This window comes from Ambystoma mexicanum, chromosome 10, assembly GCF_040938575.1.
Source record: "Ambystoma mexicanum isolate Mex_15411 chromosome 10, UKY_AmexF1_1, whole genome shotgun sequence".
Lineage (NCBI taxonomy): Eukaryota > Metazoa > Chordata > Amphibia > Caudata > Ambystomatidae > Ambystoma > Ambystoma mexicanum.
In genome coordinates this window covers 297,043,963-297,068,988 of record NC_090932.1, presented here as the reverse complement: position 1 = coordinate 297,068,988, position 25,026 = coordinate 297,043,963, and the positions used below count along the sequence as shown (strand labels likewise).

The following is a 25,026-nucleotide window of genomic DNA, read 5'->3' as shown; positions in this document are numbered from 1 at the left end:
ACTTTCGCAGATTTTAAATTTTGTTACATCTGGCCAAAGTCGTGCCTAAAGGTTGCCTATAATGTATATTGTGAGTCAATAAAAAAATAATATTTATAACGTATGGTAGTGGGTACTTTATTCCATATATAAAACTAATGTGCAACACGTGATGTTTTTCTTCTAGGATAATTTATTTCTATGTTTTTAACAGGCGCAACGTGCACCAATACAATCTCTTCAGGGAGCAAGGAATAGTCAATGAAAAGATAAATGCTTCCAAAACGCAGCTCCACGGGGGTGTCTTCCTGGGATAGTCTCACAGGCTCCCAAGTTGAGTGGTCTCAGGCTTCCGGGCGGGTTGGGCAAATGAACCCAGGTGAGGTGTTCAGGGGTGCTGCCTCCTGAATTTCTCGGGGGGTTCAGTTCTTCCTGGGTTTACATTGGGCCGTTGTTCCAGAGGGGTAGACCTTAGGTAGAGAAGCGCTTGCTTCCTGGTTCAGACTCGCTGGCATGGTTCAGCTGGCAAGACATGGAGATAGTGGCCGGTGCAAAATCTAATTAGCCGCTGGTAAACTTTATGGATAAAAGTACATGCAACATGCGTTTCATTACATTTATATTGAAGTTATAGGACATGTTTTCTCCATTTGTGGATCATGGCTCCTAATGAACGTGCAAACACCTTGTCGTGACTTCCACTGGGGTCAGACTTCTGAGGTCAAGCCACGAGGAGAGCAAGCACCGCGATTGGAAACACGTGCAGCAGCCGCCTTGAATACCGAGCTTTAAATAAGCCGTCTATCTGGCCGGCCCGAGGAAGAGCTCTGTAACTGGCAGGTGCACATGGCCTCGTGGGAGCCAGATCCGGTGTCAGGGGTCTTCTACATTACAACTCTTGTAAGGGGACAGAGGGGAACCAAGCAAGACTCCAGAGCAACCGGTAAGGAACCACCCGGCTAAGCCTTTATTTTTCATAACTGTTTGATTCCGATTTTTTTTTAATGAATACAGCCCAAGGTCTTTGATATGCTACAAAATCAACAAAGATATTTTCATGACCAATAGCGCTTTGATACAGGAGGACCTGTGCTGGGGATCCCCGTTTAGATTACAGTCTCTGCATATAGTTTGACATTAGGAGTGCAGCCGTTCATTGCTGTCCTCTGGGGACATTCTCTTAAAATTGTGCATTTGTTTCATGTCCAAACTAACTAAATTCAATCGCTCTGTGTCGTTTCCTCTGGTGGGTAGGCTAAAAGTGAAGTAAGCAGACTTTAACATCATTTTACCTTATATTGGAGCCATAAGGAATATTCGAATTGCAAAATAGTCATAAGTGCCTTGAAGCCAGAAGAGTTTTGTGTGTTTTAGAAGCACTATGTTTTCCATTTCGCAAATGCAGCTGCCAGGGGTGTTGCTAGGTCTGGAAAAGATCCGGGGCTGCGCTAATTTTGGGACTGTCGGGAGTGTGGGCTAGCCAGCCTTTTTGGTTGTAACCAATCAGCTTCTATCTGGTGCTACCACCAATAGAGCCGGGCTATAGCCCCTCAGCGCCCCCTTCCTCCCAGCAACGCCTCGGGCAGCTGCCTGTGAGTAAATGCATGCAGGGCGCTTCTCCTGAGTGTGGAGGACCAGACAACCAGGACTGCGGAGTGCAGTCCCCTCTCTTCCCTGGGCATCGCCCACCATAAGTAAGCCATAACAATATATTTATTGGGGATTATTATACCTATATGAACCCACATTTAAGAAGGACAGGCTGTATGAATCCACTATGTGTTGTGCAGGCAGTTTGAGCTCCAACACTATATTCACAATACAATATATTTTACAAGAATGCTTTAAAAATGGTGGCCGGCTCAAAGCACCTGGCAGTGAGATGCCCATTCAGTCTGTTTACCACATCTTGCGAATTGGTGATGTGCTGGATACAAATTAGTCAAATCCAATTGGACGAGAGAAATGTGTTTAACCCGTTTGTGGGTGGACGTTGAGGCACAGTGTGTCATCAGAGATTTCACAGGAATTCTTAAATGCTGATACATCAGGTGGACTTAGTGTCAGCATCCTTAGTATCCCGGAGGATACCTCAGCGGCAACTTGCTCGCCTTGGAAGCAAGACAATACAAAACACAGGTTCGATCCCGGGTTGCGCTTAGAAACCTCTGGGTATTAAGCACATTATAAATAAGTAAACTAAGACAACCAACTACAACTACACAAAGAATTCCTGTAACAGCGCCTCGAAACTTTAAATGCAAATAAATAAAAAATCCTTCATTAAATTGAAGTCACATGCAGCCAAACTGGTCAAATATATATCCAGTTTCAAGCAAATGGAGGATATTTAGAATGAAGGCCTTTTTTAAAAGAATGTCTGCAGTTTGCATGTCTTAAGTAAAATTGATAAACATTTGATAAAGCTGAAGTACTTCTCCTCCCACCAACAATATTACTCATTCTAGTAGCAGCACGACTATTAATACCAGTTTTACTGGTAATAGCTACTACTATCACCTTTGTTACTCTCACTTTTACTAGGAGTAGTACTAACGCCAGTAATGCTAGGGGTGGTACAACTATGAGCAGTATAAGAAATACTACTGTTAATGCTAAGTGCTCCAATAGTGGTAGTAAGTAGTAACAGTAACACTACTACCAGCAGTAGTGTTGCTAGTGGTACTAGGACCAAAATATATCTAAGGGCACCTGGCTATGCCCTGGAAAACCCAGGCGGGCGTAGTTGAATAATCAAAAGAAAATTTCAGGGTGAGAGGTCACACCATTCCTGTAGTGTAGCAGATGTAAAAGTCAATCACAGCACGTGTTTCCACTTTATGTATTTAATTCGCATATAATTGACAAAGTGTGGGGATAGAGCACCCAGGAATATTGAAGAGACAATACAATTAGGTACAACCCAGTGGAATACACTGGGTTTAGATAGATGAAAAACATGTTCTGCTGACATTAGACAACATATTGAGTTATGCAGGTACAATGTGAACAAAAAAAACAAATTCAATGAACATAAACAAACAAAAGACAATGCATGGATTGTACACTGAACATGTGGTATGATCGTCGACACTAAGGTGTTTCGGCCCAAAAGTGAGCTGTAGAGTGCAGCTTGTGTGTGCAGGCCTTCATCAGGACGTATGATGGAGTCAATCAGAGTCCTGGGGTCTCTATTAAAGACTTATCCAGTGCTGGGGTAAGTGAGGGCATCCACCCTTGTGTGGATGACACGCTGGCGTATGAGTCGCCAGTATTGAGACAGGTAGATACCTCAAGCGGTAAAAGCTGTCATCCAAATGTGATGAGGGTGGAGTCACCCACTTCTTGGTATGGTGGTAGCTTGCACAGGCGGGCTACTGAATGGCAAGGTTTGTATCGCTGTCTGGAGCGGAGCAGCATCTGCAGTCTCTGTGTGCAGATGATACAAAGAGCCTTAAAATCCATTCTCCAGATGTGGGAATGACCGCTGGGGTAATGTTTCCTGTGAAAGAACCTGAGCACTAGGCTGTAGCCTCATCTGGAAAGCATTGCAATCTCTTAAATAGATATGGTGGAAAAAAGGTAGATCTCATTGGCATAATCAACCCTTGAAAGAACGAGGGCACAAAGTGCAGACACTGCAGGTAAACATCGCCAGCAATGGGTGTATTCTTTCAGGAATTCTTAGGTGGAAATCGCTTGCTTTGGTCATTGGTCCTCTTCTTGGATGTAACTGGAGGTTGGCATCAATTACACAACAATGGGTGTTTGCCTTGTGTGTTGGTATGGAGCTGGTTTCCACAGTGAGTGTTACAATTAATTGGTGCATAAGTACGTGTGTATTGCTTTGCCAAAACTCCTTTTTTTCGTGCTTGAGCTTCGGATGGCTGTGTGATATTTGCCCCCGGCACATATACTGGATGGTTGGGTATGGAACCCTATATTTAGAGTGGGTAAGTTTTGTGTATTGTCAATGTAGTTATAACATGTAACACCTATTATTTTAGCAAGTTGCAATGCACAGGTGCTAAATAGAACTATTGTTAAGGCCAATCCCTGTTGGCATTCCAGCAACATAGCCCAAGACTGATGGTAAAGGGTCATTAGACCATGTGTCTGTGCTCTTTCAGTGACAGGGGAGGCAGTTCACTGCCTTACTTTTAATGGCAACGTGAAGAGAAGGTAAAAAAAATGAATGGGACCAGGTCAAAGGGAATTAGGGCTTTGGCACTCAATAACCACCTGTATTCAGCAATTGTCCAGGTCATGGAGAAATTCGGATTGATTCCATTCCTATGACTGGCCAAGATCCAACTTTACAAATGATTGTTCATAGTGTCCTCATATTCCACTGGCTGCAGTTACTCAAAACAATGCAATAAAGTGGTATCTAAGGGGCATTAAGATGGTCGCTCTTCTTCACAAACTGTTCTGATTGTTGTGGCCCGGTGGCGGTGCAGCCGTCGCATAAAGGATGCGGTCCAGAGAAAGAAGGTATCACATGGCAGGGCAGTACTACACTGGACGAATAATTTAGACAAAGGAGACTGCCCTCTGATTAGTGAATCACAATAAAAAGGCAATCTTCCACATCAGCTCCATCCTGCCACACCCCATTGGACAACCAAGCAAGTCTGCAATCCAGACAAAAATCACCTGCCTCACTTGGCGTAGATGCAGCACTCATGGCAGGGCTTGCAAGCAGAGAGCACTTGTGCTGTGGAATCAGAGCAAAGGGAGCAGTGGAGGGGGAACAAGACATCCTGGCCTTTAGGGTGCAGCCTCTGGGCAGGAAGCAGTGGTCAGAGCACTGCAACTTTGAAGGACCAGCTACGACTCATAGACCAAACAGGAGTGTTTGAAATGCTGGTGGTGGCAGTCCTTCAACCTAGATGGGGCATATTAGGGATGGGAGGGATGAAAAGCTTCCAAGCTAGCACGCCGAGTAGGGCTGCGAGAGAGCTGAGCGCTGACAAAGCCAATCAGTTGGAGGATGGTACTGGACATAGTAGGTGAGGCCAGCAGGAGGCAGGGTGAAGGTGGAAGCATATGCCATGGGCAGGGGGGTACTTGGGTTAAACCCCCCAATGCCGGCACATTTTTTGGAAGCTGATACAAGGCAGTCTAAAAAAAGGTGGTCTGTTTTTGAGGCGGCCTCCAATGGGCGTGCTTAGCACATAGAACCATTTTTAATCACTTGAGGTTGTGTTCTGTTTTTTGGCATGAGGGGAGACCGTCCTAAACTTTCAGGCCTCCGTTAAGCTTGGCACTGTTAGGCTTCTCCGTCTGTGCTTCATTCTTTGGAATCTGGCTTCTGTTAAACTGTTGCCCTGGGTTGATCCTAACGTTCTTGTTGGTGCTTGCTTGCTTATGTACGAGCTGATTCATCTCGGCGTGCTGACTTTGTGGACTCAGAATGCAATGCAGTTGACTTTCTGTGGGATTCCTTGAGTAACAGAGAGCTGATTGAGCGCTTCAGGGCACTTTGGGAAATGGTCCCTGAGATTGGTTCCCAGAGTAAGTCTTGCTGCCTTATTATGGATCTGTTGATTTTTATTTCGCCCTGGGTAGAAGCTGTTACAATACCACAGGTGTCAGAGGATGAGCACTCTGGCGACCCTTGCTACGTTGATGCATTTCCAAGTACGGGCACATATTTCTAAGGATATGCATCTATTTGCGATTGCCCTGAGGGCTTGGCATGGCAATTGATCCCTATGCTCTTCACTTGGTTTCAGGTGTTAAGCGCTGCACCCATCAGGTATAGTCGCTTCTCGTGAGTGCTGATTGCGAGGGCAGTTTGGCAGGGTTCTCTGTTATTACACGCATCAATTTATGAACTTTGACTGCCTCTGGAATCTAACATTTGCAACGTGGCAATCCTGCCTTCACCCAGAAGCCCATAAAACGCTGTGTACATGCTGCACCCATCAGGTATAGTCACTTCTCGTGAGTGCTGATTGCGAGGCTGTGCGGCTGTTCAGCGGAGCAGCCGAACAGCCCTCGTTGGCCTGTGCATCAGACCTTTCTGTTGTCTAACTTTATTATTTCGTGGAGGCCTCTGCAAGAACAATTGTGTGGTGTAGCTCCAATGATATGTATACTCTGGAATCCGCTATGCCTGAGGTCGCTGTGGAGCTTTTGCGAAATGTGACTCCCCCAATCAAGGAAAGCGGACCCGCTCCCCTTGCAATCGAAATTAAGAAGCAAAACCAAGGGCGTGTCTCGCTGTAAATCGGCCGGAGGTCCCCTGCCAGGAGTAATGCGTTTGGGACAGCAACTAAAGCTAACGTCTTATTTACATCTGCTAATGTGAACAAAAGCGGGAACCCATCAGAACCCACGATAAAGACGTCATCACACGTTACCGACGATGAGATACTGGAATACAATTCCCAATAGTCAATTGAGTCGTAAAATTGTGGGGGATGGGATCCCCAAAAAAGATAAACTCTGTTTTACAGGCGTTAAGGCAGAGACCAGTATTCATGGTCCAATCCTGGTGAAGCAATTTAGTGATAGGAGGGATGCTGTCACCTGGCTCCAGGTTTAGAAGTACCTGTGAATCATCAATGTAAAGCTAGAATGAGCCAGGACATGCTGCTAGAGGCTTAATATAACCATTACATAACAAAGGGGATACAATGGAACCTTGAGGGGTCCTCACTCCAAAGGCAAGTTTCTTGAGATGAAACCCCCTCATTTTGTGCAAATATCTAGATAGGTGGTGATTCAAACCAAGCCTGTCCTGGTAATTTCCATCTGTATGATTACTCTTGTATCAGTGTTTGATGGTTTACTGTATTGTAAGCAGTCAATAGGCTAAGGAGAGTTCACAGGCTTTTGGTATGCTGCTGTCAAGAGATTTCAAAATGTCCTCTTTTGTGAAAATGGGGCGTGTTTCCGCACTCCTGTTTAGAAAAAATCCAGGGTCGTTTTCATGAAGCAGGGAATGCTCATCACTGATGGGCCAGTTGAGATTTATTGACCTTTTCTATTATTTTACCAAGGAAGGAGATGTTCGATATCATCCGGCTATTTGGGAGTGGTGTTCTAGTGATGGCCTTATGTGAAGTAAGGATGCTACCTGATGCTAATGGTGCATTACAGAGCTCAGTCACTGGTTCTGAAAAACCAGTTATGTGTTCATAGATCGAAATGGCTCGGCATGGGACATATTTCTTCACTGAAGCATTGCGTTTCTTATTGATTGTTACACCATCCACTGGTCACCTAACGCACACGAATGCTCGTGCAGTCACTAAGCCCTCCATCTCAGTTCCTGTTCTGCCTTCCTCTTCTGATCTCATGTCCTCACTCCCTCAAGCAGCACGGCAGCGGCGCACACTAGGGCATTTAACGTGCTATGGTCATCCATTGCAACGTTGGCAGCTGCCCTGACGTCTTGGAGACAGTCAACGGAGACGCCGGCTTTTTCCTTTGCTTCGTCACGCCCTCAGGAAGACCCGGCAGCGGCGTTTTGGAAACTTGGGTCATGTGACAACAAAACATGCTACATCATCGGTCACGTGATGGGTCATGTGACACTCCTAGGCCCCTTTAAAACCAGAGAGGGAACGCTCATTCAGTGCTTCACAGCTGACCCAATCAGGCACTGTTCGGCGTCTTCCTGTCTCTGCACCTTGAACCTGGACCACGGACTGTTCTTCTTGGATTCCTCTGTCAAGCCCTTGGATATTGTTTTGCTCTGCTGTTTCAGGACCTTTGAACTGTATTCTTGGATTCCTTTGGATTACCCCCTGGTTACGACGAACTTGGCTGGCTTTTGACCTTGGAACTCTTAACGGACTGTTTTCGGATTTTCCTCTTCTGATACCTTTTGGAGTACCCTCTCCATACAGGTTTTGCAGTGCCTATTTCTACAACAATCTACTCCTCACCACTGCCGATTGCTACACTCTGCAGCCACACGGAACACCTCCATTTTCATCTTTGTTCTTCCTGTCCCCAAACCCTTGGTAAGCCCCTTGATATTGGTTACCTCACTATTCAGTATATTGTTTGCCATTGTACTAACCCATTGCTTGCTTTACAGCGGTCGAGGGGTCACCAGTGTTCCTGGTTCCTGGCGTTCTTCAGCACTTAAAAAACCATGCATCAAGCCCACATTGGGGTGCTTGGGAGGGCCACAAAATAAACAGGGAAAAGAGGCTAGCTCAATCAAAATTATTGAATTTCTCAAGACTGATAATAGTCCATTTATAAACAGAGTAAGGGTATTACAGTTTATACATTGTATACCGCAACCTCAGATTATTAGTACAAAGTATCTTGAACTGGCTGAACTTACAGAGTTATAAAGTGTGAGTAATTGGGCATTGATTCATTTTACACTGCAGTCATTGTGGATTGGCATATTCCTTTCACTCCAACTTTCTTAAAAATGGGTTATTATATACCTGTTGTCCTCCCTGGTAATAGTTTGATAGATCCTTTTTCAGCTCATCAAATACAAGAATTTAGTAACATTAAAATTACAATGAATTGAGATAGTAGGAGGGTTTACCTAAATCCTGAACCTCTTGTCAGGACAAATCGATTCAGCCAGCAGAGGACTCAACGTGGTTGCCTGCTGGCCTTTAAATCTATAGCATTGACCATTCTTATATAAATCTGCTGCTCCTTTTGTATTGATGTTGTGAAACACTGGAGGTTATCAGTCTTTTATTGATAATCCTTTGGGTAGCTGTGTTCTTACTTGTGATCTATTTGTTTTACAGGAAACATGGTTATGTCATAGACCACACCTGGATGGTTATGATATAATTGGTAGACTGGCCACTAAAACACCTGCTGGTAGACCAGTGGGTGGTTTGGTTACTGTAGATAAATCCAAATGAAAATTGATGGAATATATGCCTGAGATATCTCATCCTTAGGTATTATGTACAGCTTTCTATCAATCCATGAATTATAATTATCCACCGCTAATTGTAATCAACAAATATGACACACCAGAGGGTCTTATGACATATTTCATTATTCATTTTATCACAAAGAGTTTCACTGCATGGAATTGGCACTATCCTAGGACACATGTTATCATTCTGGGGGAATTTAATTCCTACTGTGAAGTAGCTAGGAATACAAAAGAAGGAACAAGCAATGACATGGGTAATTTTACTCATCTGGATAATTATCCTACTTATGTTAATATTGCTAAAGAAACTTTTCCTCTACCTGGTGTTAGGTCCCCACAAGTCATTACTGGGAACAAATGGTTATCTTTCATGGAGGGATATGAACTAGAGTTTCTAGACCCTACCAATACGGGTAATCCCTCCTCGAAATACACCTTGACTAATGGTCGAATTTATAGCAGGATAGATTCCATATTCGTTCCTTGCTCCTTGAAGAAGATAGTAGCCGATTTTGTGAGCATGCCAAACAAACTCAGTGACCATTCCGCCTTGAAACTCAAACTAAACATACATGGTGCTCTTACATCTAAATTCCTTCCTTTGAGTAAACAGGATTAACATACAAGGAAACAGAATATTTTGGAAAGAGCGGAATATGGGATAACTTCAACTCAATTTTAATGAGAAGTGATACCTTATTTGATCATTTGCATAGTCTTAGTATAGACTCATATCTGGAGGAATGAAACCAATTCTTGCCTTGTGGAGCTGCTTCCAAGAAAAGTATAGTCTCCTCTAAACTGGGCCCTAATAGGCTATATGATGCAGCTATTGCAGCAAAGAAAAGAGAGCTGAAACCTCACATCAGATGGGTTAAACGTAATTACTTGTATTCTGCAACAAAAAAAAATGGCCTCCATGATAAGTAATGTTCGTACAAAATAAATAAATTGGGTAACAGCGCATAAACTTACCATGCGGAATGCTCAGTGGCTATCAGTCTACCTGTTAATGATAGTAATAAATGTCAGTACCTTTTTCATAAACGTGTGTCTGGGGCCTCTTCTTGGATTTAATATATTAGAACCCTGTACTACAAGCGACATATTGACGATAATAGATCTGATTGTGGCTCCCATTTGCTCCTCTTTTTTCATTATACTACTACCATAGAGGACCACGGGAGTATAATTCCGAGACTAAAACCACCTCAGGACCCCGGCCCTGATGGCATTGCCAATATAGTGATTATGAAAGCTCCTTTCTTTTGGCCTGAATATCTACAAGAAATCTTTATCAAAGTTTCAAAGGAATGCTGCATTTCGTATAGCTGGAAGACATCCATTCTTATTCCTGTGCATAAAAAGGGTCAGCGTGAGAACCTGTCTAATTATTGTTTATTGGCAATGACTGATTCCATGAGCAATAATTATTCTAACATCTTATTGGAAAAGTTAAATACATGGGCATTTGAGAAGCAGCTTTCAAGTAACTGATTGGTTTCCGTAAAGGCCTGGGCACCTTAAATAACATCTGGACTCTACAATACTTTATTCGCTCTACGGTAGCTACCCCGGACATACGGTTATACCTCTGTTTCATTGACTATGTGAGAGCATTTGACGGTGTGGTCCGTTCAAGATTATGGAATAAGTTGTGTAAATGGGGGCTTGACCCCCCCAGCCTAATTAGACACATTTATCAAGACACCACTGTCACTATTAGACTCAGTTAACAAGGCCTTTTATTTTCCTCTGTTGCGACCAATCATGGGCTCAAACAGGGATGTATCCTTGATGCTTAATTTGACAATTTATACATTTGGGACATGTCTGATGCTCTTTTGGACTGTCATAATTTTCCTCCATGTATTGACAAACAACATATCGCATGGTTGCCGTACGCAAACGATTCAGTGATCTTAGATAGAACATTGCTCAGTCTTCAATGCACTTTGAATGCCTTGTATAACTACTCTAAAGAGAATAATCTAAACCTCAACCTAAATAAAACTAAGATCTTAATTGACCGGAGAAAGAACAACTTTGTATGGAAGATGAATGGCACTCCCAATGAAGTTGTTAGTACTTATATTTATTTTGGAGTTCCTTTATATAGTCATTTTAGCCAGGAGCACCTTGAGAATAATCGGACTTTAAAAGCCTTGAAAAAATGTTGTGTCATTAAGGGATATATTTCTTCTAAAGTCACTTTTCCATAGAAGGTCTCCTTAAGATGCATAAAGCAAGTATTATTCCTGGTATGATTTATGGCCTGGGGAGTTTTCCTGAGAAGTACATTACCTGGTTAAAACTTATAGGAGGGAGTGTTTGGTGGTCGACTCTTGAACTACCTAACTCAGTTCCCACAGTAGCCATTCTACTCTCTGGCCGCCCTTCATGGGTTCCCTCCCCTCGCCCTCTTGTGAGGCAAAAAACCTTGGTGTCATCTTCGACTCCTCTTTCTCCTTCTCTCCTCACATCACAGACCTTGCCAAGAAGGTTCACATTCAGCTGCACCTCCTCAGAGGCATTTTCCCTTTCCTCACCTTCCCCCAGAAACTCAATGTTTCCAGAACCCTGGTCCACTCTAGGCTGGACTACTGCAACAGCCTCTTCCTCAATCTGACTAAATCCTCCTTTCGCCCCTTCAACTAATCCAGAAAAGGACTGCAAAACGTATCCTTGCCCTCAAGTCCAGGGACCGCATCTCCCCAGCCCTAAAATCTCTCCACTGGCTCCCAGTTGTTGCTGGGATCCTATTCAAGACCCTTTGCATCATCAACAAGGCTTTCTAGGGCCTGGGAACTCGCTACCTACCACTCTCTCTCCCTAAATACCCCCCTGCTAGAGCCCTTCGGTCTTCTAGCTCCAACTCTCTGCAGATGAGACGCTTTTCCAAGCAGAGAGTGGGGGGTAGATCTCTCGTTTATGCTGGATCCTCCCTCTGGAATGGCCTCCCTTCCCCTCTTAGGCTTGAGCCGGATCTCCTTAAGTTCTGGGAGCTTCTCAAGACCCTCCCTTTCTCTTCTTCCTTCTCCGCCTCCCCTGCAAATGTCCCCCTTTTCCGGGGCTTGCTCCTCCTGTACTAGCCTGGTGGGGCCTACACTCCTACTGAGCCCAATCCAGCCCTGTCCTCGCACTTAGCACATGGAGACCCTCATTCTTGGCACTTGTCCACCTGGCCTCCCTGTAGCACTCACCTAGCCCAGGAGCCCCTCCCCCCTCCTTACCCTCACCTCTTGTGTGCTCTCCACTCTTCCCTCCCCATTCTAGTATTAACACTTTCCCCTCTGACCGGCACTACCCCCAATCCCCACATGCACTTCTTGGTACTGCACCTGCAAGATGTGAATGTCACAAGGCCTAGTAGGACCGTTCATTGTTATACTTCTTCCCTGTCCCCAGAGGCGTATACAGGGTAGGGCATGAGCAGGCAAGGCCCACCCAAAATCTGTAAATCCCCTCTCAGTAGCGCTGTGTGGGCATTTACAGATGTTAATGTCACTGTGGTGGGTCCAACTCCATTAGCTTCAGGACCCACTTGTTAGACAACCATGGCTATGCCTCTGCCCCCCACTCCCCGACCCCACTCCCCTCATTTGTCTTTTGGTGCCTTGAAACACCATTTGCTGTATAGGCACATTATGAATACCCAATAAATACATTTGCTGCAAACTCCTTACGCGCTGGAAGGCAGCGTTTATATGAAAATCCAAGCAGCATTTGGTAACGATAATTCGTTATTGGCCCTATTTGCAAAGATATACAAACGAGATCATTCAACTAATTCCGTGGTTCTTGAATTTAGGAAAGATTGTGAGTCTTTCAATTATGACATTTATTCTAAGGAAATCAAAGCAAAATATCTAAAATGGGATTGTACACACAATCTCGAAGAACTTGCAACTAATAAGAATTATGCAGAATATGTCAAACAGGGTATTCCATTTCATATTCCTTTTAGCTGCATTACTAAGCTGAATAATTCCCATTTTCAGAGATTTATCACGCGTCTTCGATTTGACAGTCTCCATACGCTCTCGTACATAGGTGTATGGGACAATATTTCTTCTGAAACCCGAATCTGTCCTATAGGTCAGAGTCAAATTGAACCTTCTCGTCACCTTTTGACTCAATGCCCTAAGTTTACTAACTTAATACAGATTAATAACTTAATGTGATTTAATAAAGATATGCATGAATCAATGTTGGGCATATATAATATCAGCAAATTCTGTGGTTTTGGCGGGAGCAGCATAGCATGTTTGGTTAGAGGCAGAAACATATTTCCTCCCCTCCTGCTCCCAATCTATTGTCTGATTTGAGATAAATTACGTCTTTCTTAGTGTCAATATTATAGAATTAATTCATCATGATCCATACCATTTTGAGGACATTTTATACATGTGCTCCTTTTTTATTGTACAATTTAAGTGCATCTCAATGCTCCATAGATGCTATTAATGATTGTATGTAATTTTACTGTTATTAATGATTGTTTGTACTTTCATGCAAATTGTTATTGACTCATCTGTAAAAGATTTTAATTTGAAACCATATACACTTTTAAAATAAAAAAATAATGAATCTACAAAATACAAAACATGGGCATTTAATACCATGAATGATGATAAAGAACATTTGCAGTGGCACAAGTCTTCCCCGTAAAACTGGCCCTGAATATGGCAGCGTTTAGCGCCACTATCTAGCCAAACCCAATACTACGGATAAAAGCGAGAATGGTAGGGGTTTTGGGAAGCACAATATCTGGTTGGCATGGCTAGTGGTAATGCATGTGGCATTTATTAGCCGAATGGCAATTTGTTATTTTCTTTGTTGTCCACCATTTAAACCTATTAGGTTTTGTTAGACTAGATCAGTGGTCTTCAAACTTTATTGGCCAGGGCCCCCCTGAGCAAAATTTGGGCAGTTCGGGACCCCCCAGAAATGCCAAATGGACAGTATATATCGCGCGCCGTCACCTGCTCCCATCAAAGTCGCTGGGCTCCCTCATCCCACTCCTACCCAGTCGCTGGTCTCTCCCCACCCCATCACACACCCAGGGCTCTCCCCACTCTGCTCACATCACTATCCCATGGTTCCCGCCCATTGTGCTCCCACCATAGTCCCTGGGTTCCCCCATCCCGTTCCCAACACAGTCTGAGGGCCAGTGGGGGCTGGTGATTCTTTTTTAAGTGGAGGGGCATTAAGGGAGGGTTCGGGGGGGTTTCCCCCTGTGAATTTATTTTAAATAATAGGTTAAAATGTTGCATTGTAGAGCATACTTTTAACAAAAAATGGGTAAATAGCCAAACAGTTTGCAATTGTTGCTGGGAGTCCAGGGGGCAGGCATTGATATTTATATTGATATTTTATTTCTATCGTGCTCGTACACAAGTGTTTCAGAGCGCGACAAGGCAAGGGAGGGGAACAGAGGAGAATAAAACAGCGATCTTACTAGGCCCAGTGACATTGAGAACGCGCAAGTGTGAGGGGAAAAGTGCATGGAATGGGGGAGAAGTGGAAAGTGCGAAGCAGAGGAGAAACAGATAAATAACAATAAATAAATAATAAAGGCAACAAACAGTGGTAGTGCAGCCAGCAATTTGCAAGTGCTACGTTTAAGGCAGCAGACAGGGTAGGTCTGATAAGTGCAGGAAGAAAGATGGTTCTCCTCAAGTTTTAGAGTGGCAGGGCACTGTTCCAGAGGGAGGCCCTAGCCGAAGACAGAGATCTACCCCCAGCTTGTTTCTTTGATAAACGACTGACCCTGAGGGAGTTGGAGGTAGAGGAGTGAAGAGCTCGAGAGGGGAGGTATTTGCGGAGGGATAGCTGAAGGTATTTTGGACCAAGGCCCCAGAAAGCCTTGTGGACAAGGCAGAGGGTTTTGAATGATAGATGTCCGGTAAAAAGATACCATCCCTGTCCCCTGGGCCCCACTGGTCCTAACACAATGAACATGCTTATGTGTGTATGCAAGGCGCTGCACATTCATACAGCAATCACTCTATCATTCACATGAGCATCCATCACCATACACTCACTCATAACATAAGCATACACGCATCCATACACATGTTTAAATAAAAACAATGAACATAAACGTACCTTCTGCATTGGCCTGCGTGTGGATGCTGAAACGGCCTGCTCCAGCTGCTCTGTCCGTATGTGCGAGGAGGCGCAGGAGCTCCCCCTCGGACATACAGACATGCAGTGCCCCAGCCAGCATTTCCAATGAGCTATGCAATGCTGGCGAAGCAAAACGCCCCAGCACTTGCATGGCTCAGTGAGCATGTGCGGCTGGGGAACTAAACTGAACTGTCAAAGGGAAACAGTGTTTCCCTTTGACAGTTCAGCCAGCCCAGGAGCACTCCATTAGCTGGATAAAGCAGCTGAGGGAGTGCTCACTGTTTCACTGGGCTGGCTCCTTAGCTCCTCCATAATGAGTGAGGGGCCACTGGGTGGGCGCCTCTTGCCATTATGGATGAGCCGCCAGGCTCGGACAGGCCTATAGGGCAATGCCTGTACCAAAAATGTAAAATGCTAGTTTGGGCCAATCAAAATGGGCCACCATTTTGGCCAATGTGGACCATTTTGATGAGTTACTTAACTATGCAGTTAGTAATGTTGACCATTGTTGCTGAATATATCACAATTTACTTACATTTTAACACAAAGCACCCCCTTGGCTACTATTGAAACAGTGGGCTTCATAACTACTCTAGTGGTAGCTGTGCCGGTAAAACCCGCACGGCTGCCGCTGGAGTTGCATCCGGGTCTGGCACCCGCGAATGGGCAATTACCAGGTCATGCCGAGTTAGGCGGACATGATAATTGCCCTTTCGAAGGTGCCGGTACCGGTAGATCCCCATTCCCATTTGAGCCCCATATGGCTCAAATGGGAATGGGGAGCTCGGATGCACCGGCACAGTTAATAACGGTGCCGGTGCATCCGACGATCTGAGCTCGCGGGTACCGCACGGCCTGCCAGGTCAGACCTGGCGGGCTGTCAAGCACCCACGAGCACAACTCTTACTATGGCGGAACGGTAGCAACGGTGCCGGTAGCTTACCGGCACCATTGTTACTGTACCGCCATAGTAGTAATGAGGCCCAGTCTGTGACTAAAGGAATGAATATCCATTTACAACTGTGGGCCACTTTTTCATTGTTGCCTGAGACAGTTTCATGCTTCAGCCCACCCATGTGGGCCACCCCTGCCCATTTCTTCCAATATAAAAAAAAAAATATATATATTTTTTTTTATAATTCATGCTGAGCTCTCAGGGCCCCCCTGGGATGCACCCGCGGACCCCTAAGCGGTCGCGACCCACAGTTTGAATACCACTGGACTAGATGCTGGATAATCAGGTGATAGCATCAGGTTGACCACTCTGCAACCCACTGGCCAGACCCCTTGCCCATGTGACCTGCAAGCTGCACATGCTTATGCATTTATAATAATAATTTGCTTGCATGCTTGTGCTGGGTGCCCGCTCAGGAGCATGCACACAATCATTGTCTGCCACTGGACGACCCTTGGATGGTGGCCTCAGGGATTGCGAGTGGCTCTGATGCGGCGCCCAGGGCAGTGGCGGGAGTTGCAACTGTGTGGGGTGACCCAGCTACTCTCTGCTCTGTACCATCCTGCGGCGGATTCCTTTTGATATCCCTGGGAAGTAAAGGCCGACCCTCTGCTTTACAAAGGTAAGTGCATTTCTTGTCTTTTGAGCTCCATCACAGGGAAGCCATGCACGGGGGTGAGCGCATCAAGGTGACGAGCTCAGGAAGATGTAGGTTATCTGAGTGGACCGCTCGGGATGAAGGATGCGGAGCAGTAGTATGGCAAGTTGTCAGGCCATATTATAAGCAGTTCTTAGGAGGCAGATTAAGGGGTACAGGAAGAAAAGCCACTCAGGATGTCCAGGGGTACCGGTTATTATTGTTGCAGAGGAAGATTGGGGTATCTGCGCCCCCTGGCAGTGCATTGTGGGCTCTCCATGCCGGGTGGGAGCGCGCTAGAGAGGGTCCCCTGAGCTGCATTGCCGGTGGACGATACACTTAGATTATCTGTGGTGCAGTGTGGCCCTTTGCATGCCACCCACGTGTTAAAGGTCTGCTTTTTGCTCCGTGAGAGAGTTGTACTGTCTCTTGCTTTTGAAACTGTTCTGAGCATTTACTCTGTATATACGCCCAGATCTGGTGCTGCTACTTTCCTGAACTCTGCTCTGTGTAGTTATGTGCTAGATAGGAGAGTAGCAACCAGCTGCAGGTAGGTGAGGCCAGGCCGTGGCTGTACAAAGAAAGCGAACAGCGTGTCTGTGTGCAGACTTCATTGAAATGTGTTTTAAAGGTTTTCCTTTTTTGTATATTAGCCATTTGGGCTTCATTATGAGTATGGCGGAGTGGGTAAAAACAGTGGTAAAGGGGTGGTATTCCATCACATTCACTTTACTGCCACGTTACTGCTCCACCATACTACAAGATTTGGCGGTAAAATATGAAGGAGTTACCTCCAGCAAAATACTGGAGGAAAGTCCTCCACTTTACCTCCCAAAATCTGCCGATTTACAGCAGCAGAATTACCGCTCACAGTAAATCTGCCAACATCCCCATGAAGTCCTCTGGGGATTGGGGAATGGCACTACCGCGCAACCATTCGGAATCCTATGGTAATTCCACAGAATCGAATGACAGCTGAGGATGTTGGCTGTAATTCTACCGCTGTAGTTTACCGCCAAACTCATAATGATCCCCATTTCTCTGAGTTGATAAATATGGCATGCCATGAATCTGTGTATCTAAGGCAAGTTATTTATAGAAGTATCTGATCCAGTAGGTTTTCAGAGTTTAAGTTCCAAGTTTATAATAGACAATGTTCTCTCTAATGGCAGCATGTAGTGCTCACAATTGTTTTATATTAATTTACTTGGCATCTATGTACACTGATGAGAATAGAAAAGAAATACCCAGTGATCCCACAACCTGTAGGGGTTCTGGGAAGTGGCTGAGCAATGGGGTTGTTGCTGGGGGAGAAGTAATGACAGGCAAGAGAGGCGTGTAAGGCGTGCTCAACCGTCTCCGTGATAACCTGGGTATCACTGGTCAGGCTCTGGCATGGCTGACCTCTTTCCTTTCTAGTCGACCATCCCAGGTCCAAATGGGCTCCTTCCTCTCCGACATCTATTTCTCCACCTGTGGTGTCCCCCAGGGATCCAACCTCTCTCCCTGGCTTTTCAACCAGTATCTGGCACTCCTTGCCCACTGCATCGCCGCTCTCTGCCCCCACTTCCAGTGCTATGCGGACGATACCCAGCTCATTTTCAGGCTACCCTCGGCCGCCTCCTCTTCTTCCCTCATCTCCGACTGTCTGTCTGCTATCCAGGAATGGTGTGCCGCCAATGACCTCTGCCTTAATGCCAGTAAGACTGAGATTCTACTCATCGGCACACCCACTCCCTCCTTCCCTGCAGCTCTCTGGCCGGCCTCCCTTGGCCCCCTTCCTGCCCCTACCTGCAAGGCTAAAAACCTTGGGGTCATCTTCGACTCCACACTCTCCTTCTCTCCTCATATATCTGACGTCTCTAAGAAGTCACACTACCAGCTGCACCTCCTCAGAGGTATTCTTCCCTTCCTCTCCTTCCCCCAGAAGCTCACTGTCTCCCGAGCCCTGGTTCTCTCAAGGCTGGATTACTGTAACAGCCTCTATCTTAATCTGCCTGCCTCCACTCTCCGCCCTCTGCAACTTATCCAGAACAGAACTGCGAGACTTGTCCTTGGCCTCAAGCCCAGGGACCGTATCTCTCCAGGGCTGAAATCTCTTCACTGGCTCCCAGTGGCTGCGAGGATTAAGTTCAAAACCCTCTGCATTGTCCACAAGGCCTTCTGGGGCCTGGGGCCTAAATACCTTCAACTCTCTTTTCCTAAATATCTTCCTTCACGGGCCCTTCGCTCATCCGTCTCCAACTCCCTCATGGTCAGCCGCTTCTCGAAGCAACGAGCTGGGGGTAGATCTCTCTCCGCAGCAGGGGCCTCCCTCTGGAACAGCCTTCCTGCCTCCCTGAAACTTGAGGAGAACCATCTCCGGTTCCGGAAGCACCTCAAAACCTTCCTCTTCGCTTCTGCCTTCTCTCTCCCTCTCCCCTGCTAAACCTGCTTAACTCCCCACTAAATTCTGCACTAAACCTGCATCTTGGCCCTCTCAGCGACCTCGGTCCAAGGCCCAGCCACTCTCAACTTGCACTGCCTCCCTGGCGCCCCCTGCACTGTGGGACTGTCACTGTATCCCTACAGCCCCCTTCCTAGCACTTGCTCTGCACTTACCTCGCACTTGCCACCAGCTGGCCCTTTTATTTATTATTTATTATTATTACGCTACTTACCGTGTACTGCACTTTCCCCCCCACCTCCTCCCCCTGCACTTTCTCCTTTTCCCCTTACCTCTGCACTTGCCCGATCTGAATGACACCTGGCCTAGTAGGATCGTTTGTCTGTCTTCCCCTTGTCTCCCTCCCTCCCTGCCTCGTCGCGCCTTGAAACACTTGTGTATAGGCGCGTTACAAATACCATATCATATCATATCATATCATATGAAACACAAGGCTGAAAGTACACAAATCACATGATCAACAAACCTGACAAGACATAAATCGTTGCAGTAAAATGTTGTGCAAAGCTTTATTTTGGCCATATCACTGAACTAATTATTTATTAATTAACAGCCCTGACTGAAAGACATTTTGTAGCTTATGTGATGGGTTCCATTTCACATGTGTATCCCATTTGTTCCTTTCACAGTGCATCATTTCTCTGTGGAAGTATTCCATTCATTTTCTGTTAAATTAAATGTAAATTCACCCGACTGCAGTTTCTTATTATACGTATTGTGCTGATACAGCTCTCAATGCCCTTTCCACGTTTGCAACGGAGCCCCCATTGGCCAACAGACTTGGTTCTCATTATATCTACCTTGGAAGGATGAAACGCTGCGGAGCCAGTTCTCAGGATCCCAAAATGTGACCTTCAGATTGTGCCTACATCTCTCCAGCAGATGCCCTAACCTGAAGAACTATCCTGACAGTTTTCTATGAGCTTCAACTAGGTAGTATTTGATGAGGATGTTTTTGTCTGATTTTTCAGGGCTCTGTAGCTTATTTTTAAGGGCACTTTAACTGTGATTCGATGACATTGCACCTGTTTTTGAGGGCCGGTATATGCTTTTTGAAAGCACTACAGAGGCCCTTTGTGGCTATTACTTCTGTTTTGAAGGCACTAGATGTGTTTTCTGAAGGCAGAGTATAGCTGCTTTATGAGGGTTATATTGCTATTCTTTGAGGACGCTGCTGCTCCAGCCTTCCTAGGGATTTGTACCTGCCTTTTAAGGACACTACACCTGGATATGTCGGCACTAGAGCTTCCAATTTCGAACATTATAGTTAATCTGTGAGGGCCTACAGCGACCTCTCAATGGCACAGCCGTATATTTTGATGGGAAACCTACTGTACTAGGAGCGCTGGGCGTAAAAATAGCAAGAGCCATAGATGGGTTATTGAGGTTCCTAACCTTTACCATGTTTGCTGGACCAGTCCCTGACTTCCAGAATGCTATCATTTATATTTTGAAGTAAACAACAATCACAGAACATACCCGACAACGGGGAGCTTTAAAAGTGGAGCGAAACCTATATAATCTTTTAAATTAACAAATGAAATAAAGGTGCGGGAAAACACCACGGCTTGATTTTGAAAGGGGTATTTAAAAGTTACAATTTATCCTTCACTAAAAATGAAAAAAATACTATTCAAACATTTGGATGAGACTTGCAGGGCACTGACATTGATTCTCAGTGGTAAGGAAGCAAAGGCAGAGCTGAAATGAACCAGAGTCTTGGAATACTCAGTGCTGGAAATGGAAACGAACAACACAGGAACCCCTCTCCACCTTGGAGAAGTGGGGCCGTGCAGTTGAGGGGGCGAGGCCGAGGGGCGTGGCCCCAGGCAAGGTCACACAACACATTATGCTTCAAAGATCCAAATCATGGAAATTTTCGTAAAAGCAAAGAGCATTATGGGAACATAAAAATGGCCTCAATTTTCAATTTCAAACATGTCTTATAGTGATTGAACAAGAAACCCTTTTGAGACAATCAAGGAAATTGAAATCTGCTATTTCTATTGGTCATAGTAGTCACCCTAACAAAAACATTTCTGATAATTGCAAGACATATATACCAGTTTGGACAGCAGTAACACATTCTGAAGCTTTGGCTGTTCCTGTATTCGTCTTCTGTGCTGAGTCTTCTGAAGTGCACTCTGCTGTGTGTGTGCAAGAACTTGGCTTCAGAACAGATCTGCGACTTAGGGTACTGGCAAGACAGGCTTTGCTGGAGTGCAGCCCGTTTCCTACCCTGGGAATACTAAACAGAGACAGATTAGGTACAAGTTGCCTGCCTTTATTTACAGTCACTGGTCTGCCCAGGTAATCACTTAATCTATGCCTGCTACCAGGGGAGTTGCTAGGTCTGGAAAAGACCCGAGGCTAAGCTGATGGCGGAACTGTTGGGACTGGGGGCTAGCTAGTCTTTTGGCTGTAGCTCCTGAGATTCTATCAGGGGCTACAAGCAAAAGATCAGGGGCTATAGCCCACTTAGCCCCCCCCCCCAGCAACGCCCCTGCCTGCTACCACTAACGAAGTACAGTGCTCCTTTGCTTTCTGAGGCGAGGTTCACCCAAAATAAGTCAAATCATTTATGAGCAATTGCTCCTTTAAACAATGTGGTCCAATGCCGTGCATTCATCTTTCATGCAGCGGGAAGCAGGGTGATTACACATTGAGGTCCATTGTCTTGCTTTTAGCTCTATGACCTCATTCCCTTTCCTCCAGCCCCCTGCCAGGAAGTGCCTGACCAGCCAGAGTGAACACATTAGCCGCTCTCATGGTCTAATCAGGCCCTCTTGGGAGACCACAGCATTGATTTAAAAATTTAGCAGCCGGGAAAACAATGATGGTATTAAAGATGGGACGTTTTGGCATCAATATTGCCCCGTTATGATCTATAACTAGTAAACATTAGGCGGAGTCGCCCATCTGGAAATCTGAAGATCCTTTGAGTGGCCAGTACCTCTGAAAGACCTGCAAAGTCACTCAAGTGTCATGTCCGAGAGTGCCCAGTCTCAAGAGAGACTCTGCGTTTAGGAGCCCTACCTTATTGATTTTGGCCAAAGCGCCACTCTCTTGCCAAACTAATTGCAAACAGCAACAGAGACTGCAGAATATAACAAAACCAGCATTGGCAGAGCCAATAGCTTTAGCAGGTGCACTTGTTTATTCTATTTTACATTAATAGGCATGAGTGCAGTAAATATCTGGACCAAACAATTACAGATATTAGTTTAAAAGTGCTAAAAATATCTGCAACTGAGTGTTGCAGATACATAACTTCAGTAATAGAAATAGTAAAAATACTTCCTTTTTGCTGTAATTACTGGTTATGCAGGACCCACATGTGTAATGCATGCATGCATGCTACATGTAAAATGCAATAGTTGTCAATGCTTGTTTTACTATCGTGCAAGCTAGACGTTAGACGTTATACCCATATTGCTTGTTAAATAAACATACACTGGCAAAGGTGGCGGGTGGGAGAGCAAACACCAGCATACAACTGACACATTGCCACTAAACATTGCTAGTAAAAAAACAAGGGTGGCAGGGGAGGAGGCGGGGGGAGGGGGGGTGGGGAATCATCCCTTTATGGTAAAACTCTCAAGTTGTGTCATGCCACACATGAGTAGCCCTCGCAGTTCTGTTTTTTATTTGCCATTCTGCGAATTGTAACCCTGCATTTGTAGTGGGAAATACAAAATTACAAATTCCAGAATGCAGAGAGAAAAAAAGAGGCGAGTCAACGAGCTAACCAGGTGCAATGGGGCAGCATGAGAACTCTGATTAGGTCAGCAAGTAATCTACGTACACACATCTACAGACAGTAATTTTTATAATTACAGTTCCCCATTTATTAGTGGCTGGAAAAGGCCACTCATTTTGAATATACTACATTCATACACCTTTTCATAAAATAAGGGATAAATGTAAATGTTTTGTTTCTGCAATAACTATTTAATACATTGGGCTTCATTATAAGTTTGGTGGTCTGGAAATAAGGGTGCCGGTAGCAACGTATCCCTAGCAACGGTGCCGGTGCTTCAGTCTCCCCATTCCCGGGAATGGGGATTTACTGTTCCCAACACCCTCCATAATATCCCGGTGGCGCGGGGAAGTCAGGTGGTGGAAACAGTGTTACAGGGTTTCTGGTAACCTGCTGCCGGCCGGGGGTTTTACCAGCAGGTTTTACCAGCAACCTCATAATGAGGGAAAACAAGTGAGAATCAGATCGACTACCCCTCTCTTTTAGTCTTGTATGGAACTTAGGAGAGAGTATCAGGAAACCTAACTGTATCAATGATTAGGAAATCGCCAGCGGAGAAAAAATTGCACTGAACAATTCAAATTGTAACAAGGGTTCTGTCTCTTTAATAGTCATAAAACGTTTTTAAAAAACCAACATTTGTGAAATAACACTCAATCATACCACTCATTCTACATACATCTCATCTAACAGGGGAATTCTAAAGTGAATCTAAATCTTTATAGACATAACATTGCTATTTGAAATGTGCATTTGTGACAGAGGAAAAAACCATTTGTTTTTCCTAGAACAGTCGACATATGTTTCGGCCCGTTGTGATGTACCACTTTTGTCAACGGTGGTCATCCAAATAAATGTAAGGCCATCTTCAGGACGCCAATTGCTTTGTAGTTGATCAATCTTGATCCCCATTTAGTACATACACACATCTGCAAAATAATTTTTCATATATCAATGTAAATATATTCATCTTATATAAGACTTTGCTGTAAAACATTTGTTTTTGTAAAATGAAAACGACAGACCAAGGTGCATATCTCCCTAAAAACTCAATTTAAGAGCGATGGCTAGTTGTATATTGTGCTAAACCTACCTTTACCCCACTAAGACCATCTTAAGCTATTTAGACTATTGAGAAAATATACAGTCAAACGATGTCTCTAAACTGTACTACTACTTTCGTCTTGGGTTGGTGTCACTTAATGGGACCCTGTGATCTAAATTCTTTTTAGACCATTTGCCAGATTTCGAAATATATTGAATACACTTACAACTACTTTCGTATTGGGTTGATGTCACTTAATGAGACCCTGTGATCTAAATTCTCTTTAAACAATTTGCGAAATTACAAAATATTTTGAATAAACTTACATGTACACGTTCTATGTGACTGGAATTCTTCGTTTGTCTCGCTTGTCTGAGCTTGTTGCATTTGAATCTTCAAGCGCAGGTGTGTTTGGATTGCGCTCTATGATGCTTGTACCTAAAATTAATTAAAGGAACTCTTTAAAGAAAGCGCCTATGGATAATTTAGTATCGCTATTTAAATATATTACAGTTCGTCACTGGCCTCTTTTAATAGAGTGAAAAAAAGGGTAATGACTTACAAATTAGCATCCGCTGTTGATAGTTGTTAATGCCTTAGTGGAAAGTTGCCGGATGTCTTCTAGTAGTTTAAGCTGGACTGAAGGGCTGTGAGTAGATTAGTTACCTGTGGTAAAAAACACCGAAGCTAAGTTAGCCCGAAAGCACTTCAATGTGTGAAAAAACAATTGTACGAATGTTCGTAAAATAGAAGCTCTATTGAGGCTGAGAGGCACGCAAACATTGCAAGTGTCTTTATTATTGTTTTGAAATCCATTGTTGCCACAACCCATCGGTTTTTATGCCGTTGGTATTAAGTGTGCCCTGAAGCTGTTTGCTAGCCAACATATTATTGGATGCATTCTAATGCAAAAAAAGGACTCATTGGTTTCGTTGTTTTAAATCTGTGTAAGCCTATTGGTTAGTTACACTCCTGGAGGTATAAAAGACAGGAAAGGCAGGCAAAAGATATTTTCCTGTTACAATCACTCGGATCGAAAGGCTATTTGCCTTTAGAAATCGAACAGAAAGGGCGCATATTTTACCTCTATTAGCTCTTTAGTCCTCGGCAGGCATTCGCTCGCTGGCTGACTTGTCACGGGCTTCGGTAACAAAGCTTGAAGTGAAATTGAGTCTAATTTATATACGGTCA

At 44.7% G+C, this 25,026-nt stretch overlaps 1 protein-coding gene and 1 long non-coding RNA gene across 5 annotated transcripts in view; one reads left to right on the top strand and one right to left on the bottom strand.

The window, feature by feature from the left end:
* The first annotated feature begins 788 nt into the window (after window positions 1-788).
* ADIPOQ (adiponectin, C1Q and collagen domain containing) overlaps window positions 789-25,026 on the top strand; it is a 114,039-nt gene continuing 89,801 nt past the window's right edge. For 2 of the 4 annotated variants that reach the window (XM_069617868.1, XM_069617869.1), the window contains exon 1: window positions 841-922. Coding sequence is in view for 1 of the 4 variants with exons in the window: in XM_069617867.1 (XP_069473968.1) it covers window positions 826-922 (97 nt within the window). In the remaining 3 variants the exon portion in view is untranslated. Of the gene's footprint in view, window positions 923-1,548; window positions 1,674-25,026 lie in introns of those variants that run through there. The other 2 variants (XM_069617867.1, XM_069617870.1) reach the window with 2 other exon arrangements.
* On the bottom strand, window positions 23,373-24,505 carry LOC138493166 (uncharacterized). The gene is made up of 3 exons (XR_011276287.1): window positions 24,398-24,505; window positions 24,162-24,273; window positions 23,373-23,719 (listed from the first exon to the last, which is right to left on the bottom strand). It is a non-coding gene; the product is annotated as an uncharacterized lncRNA (long non-coding RNA).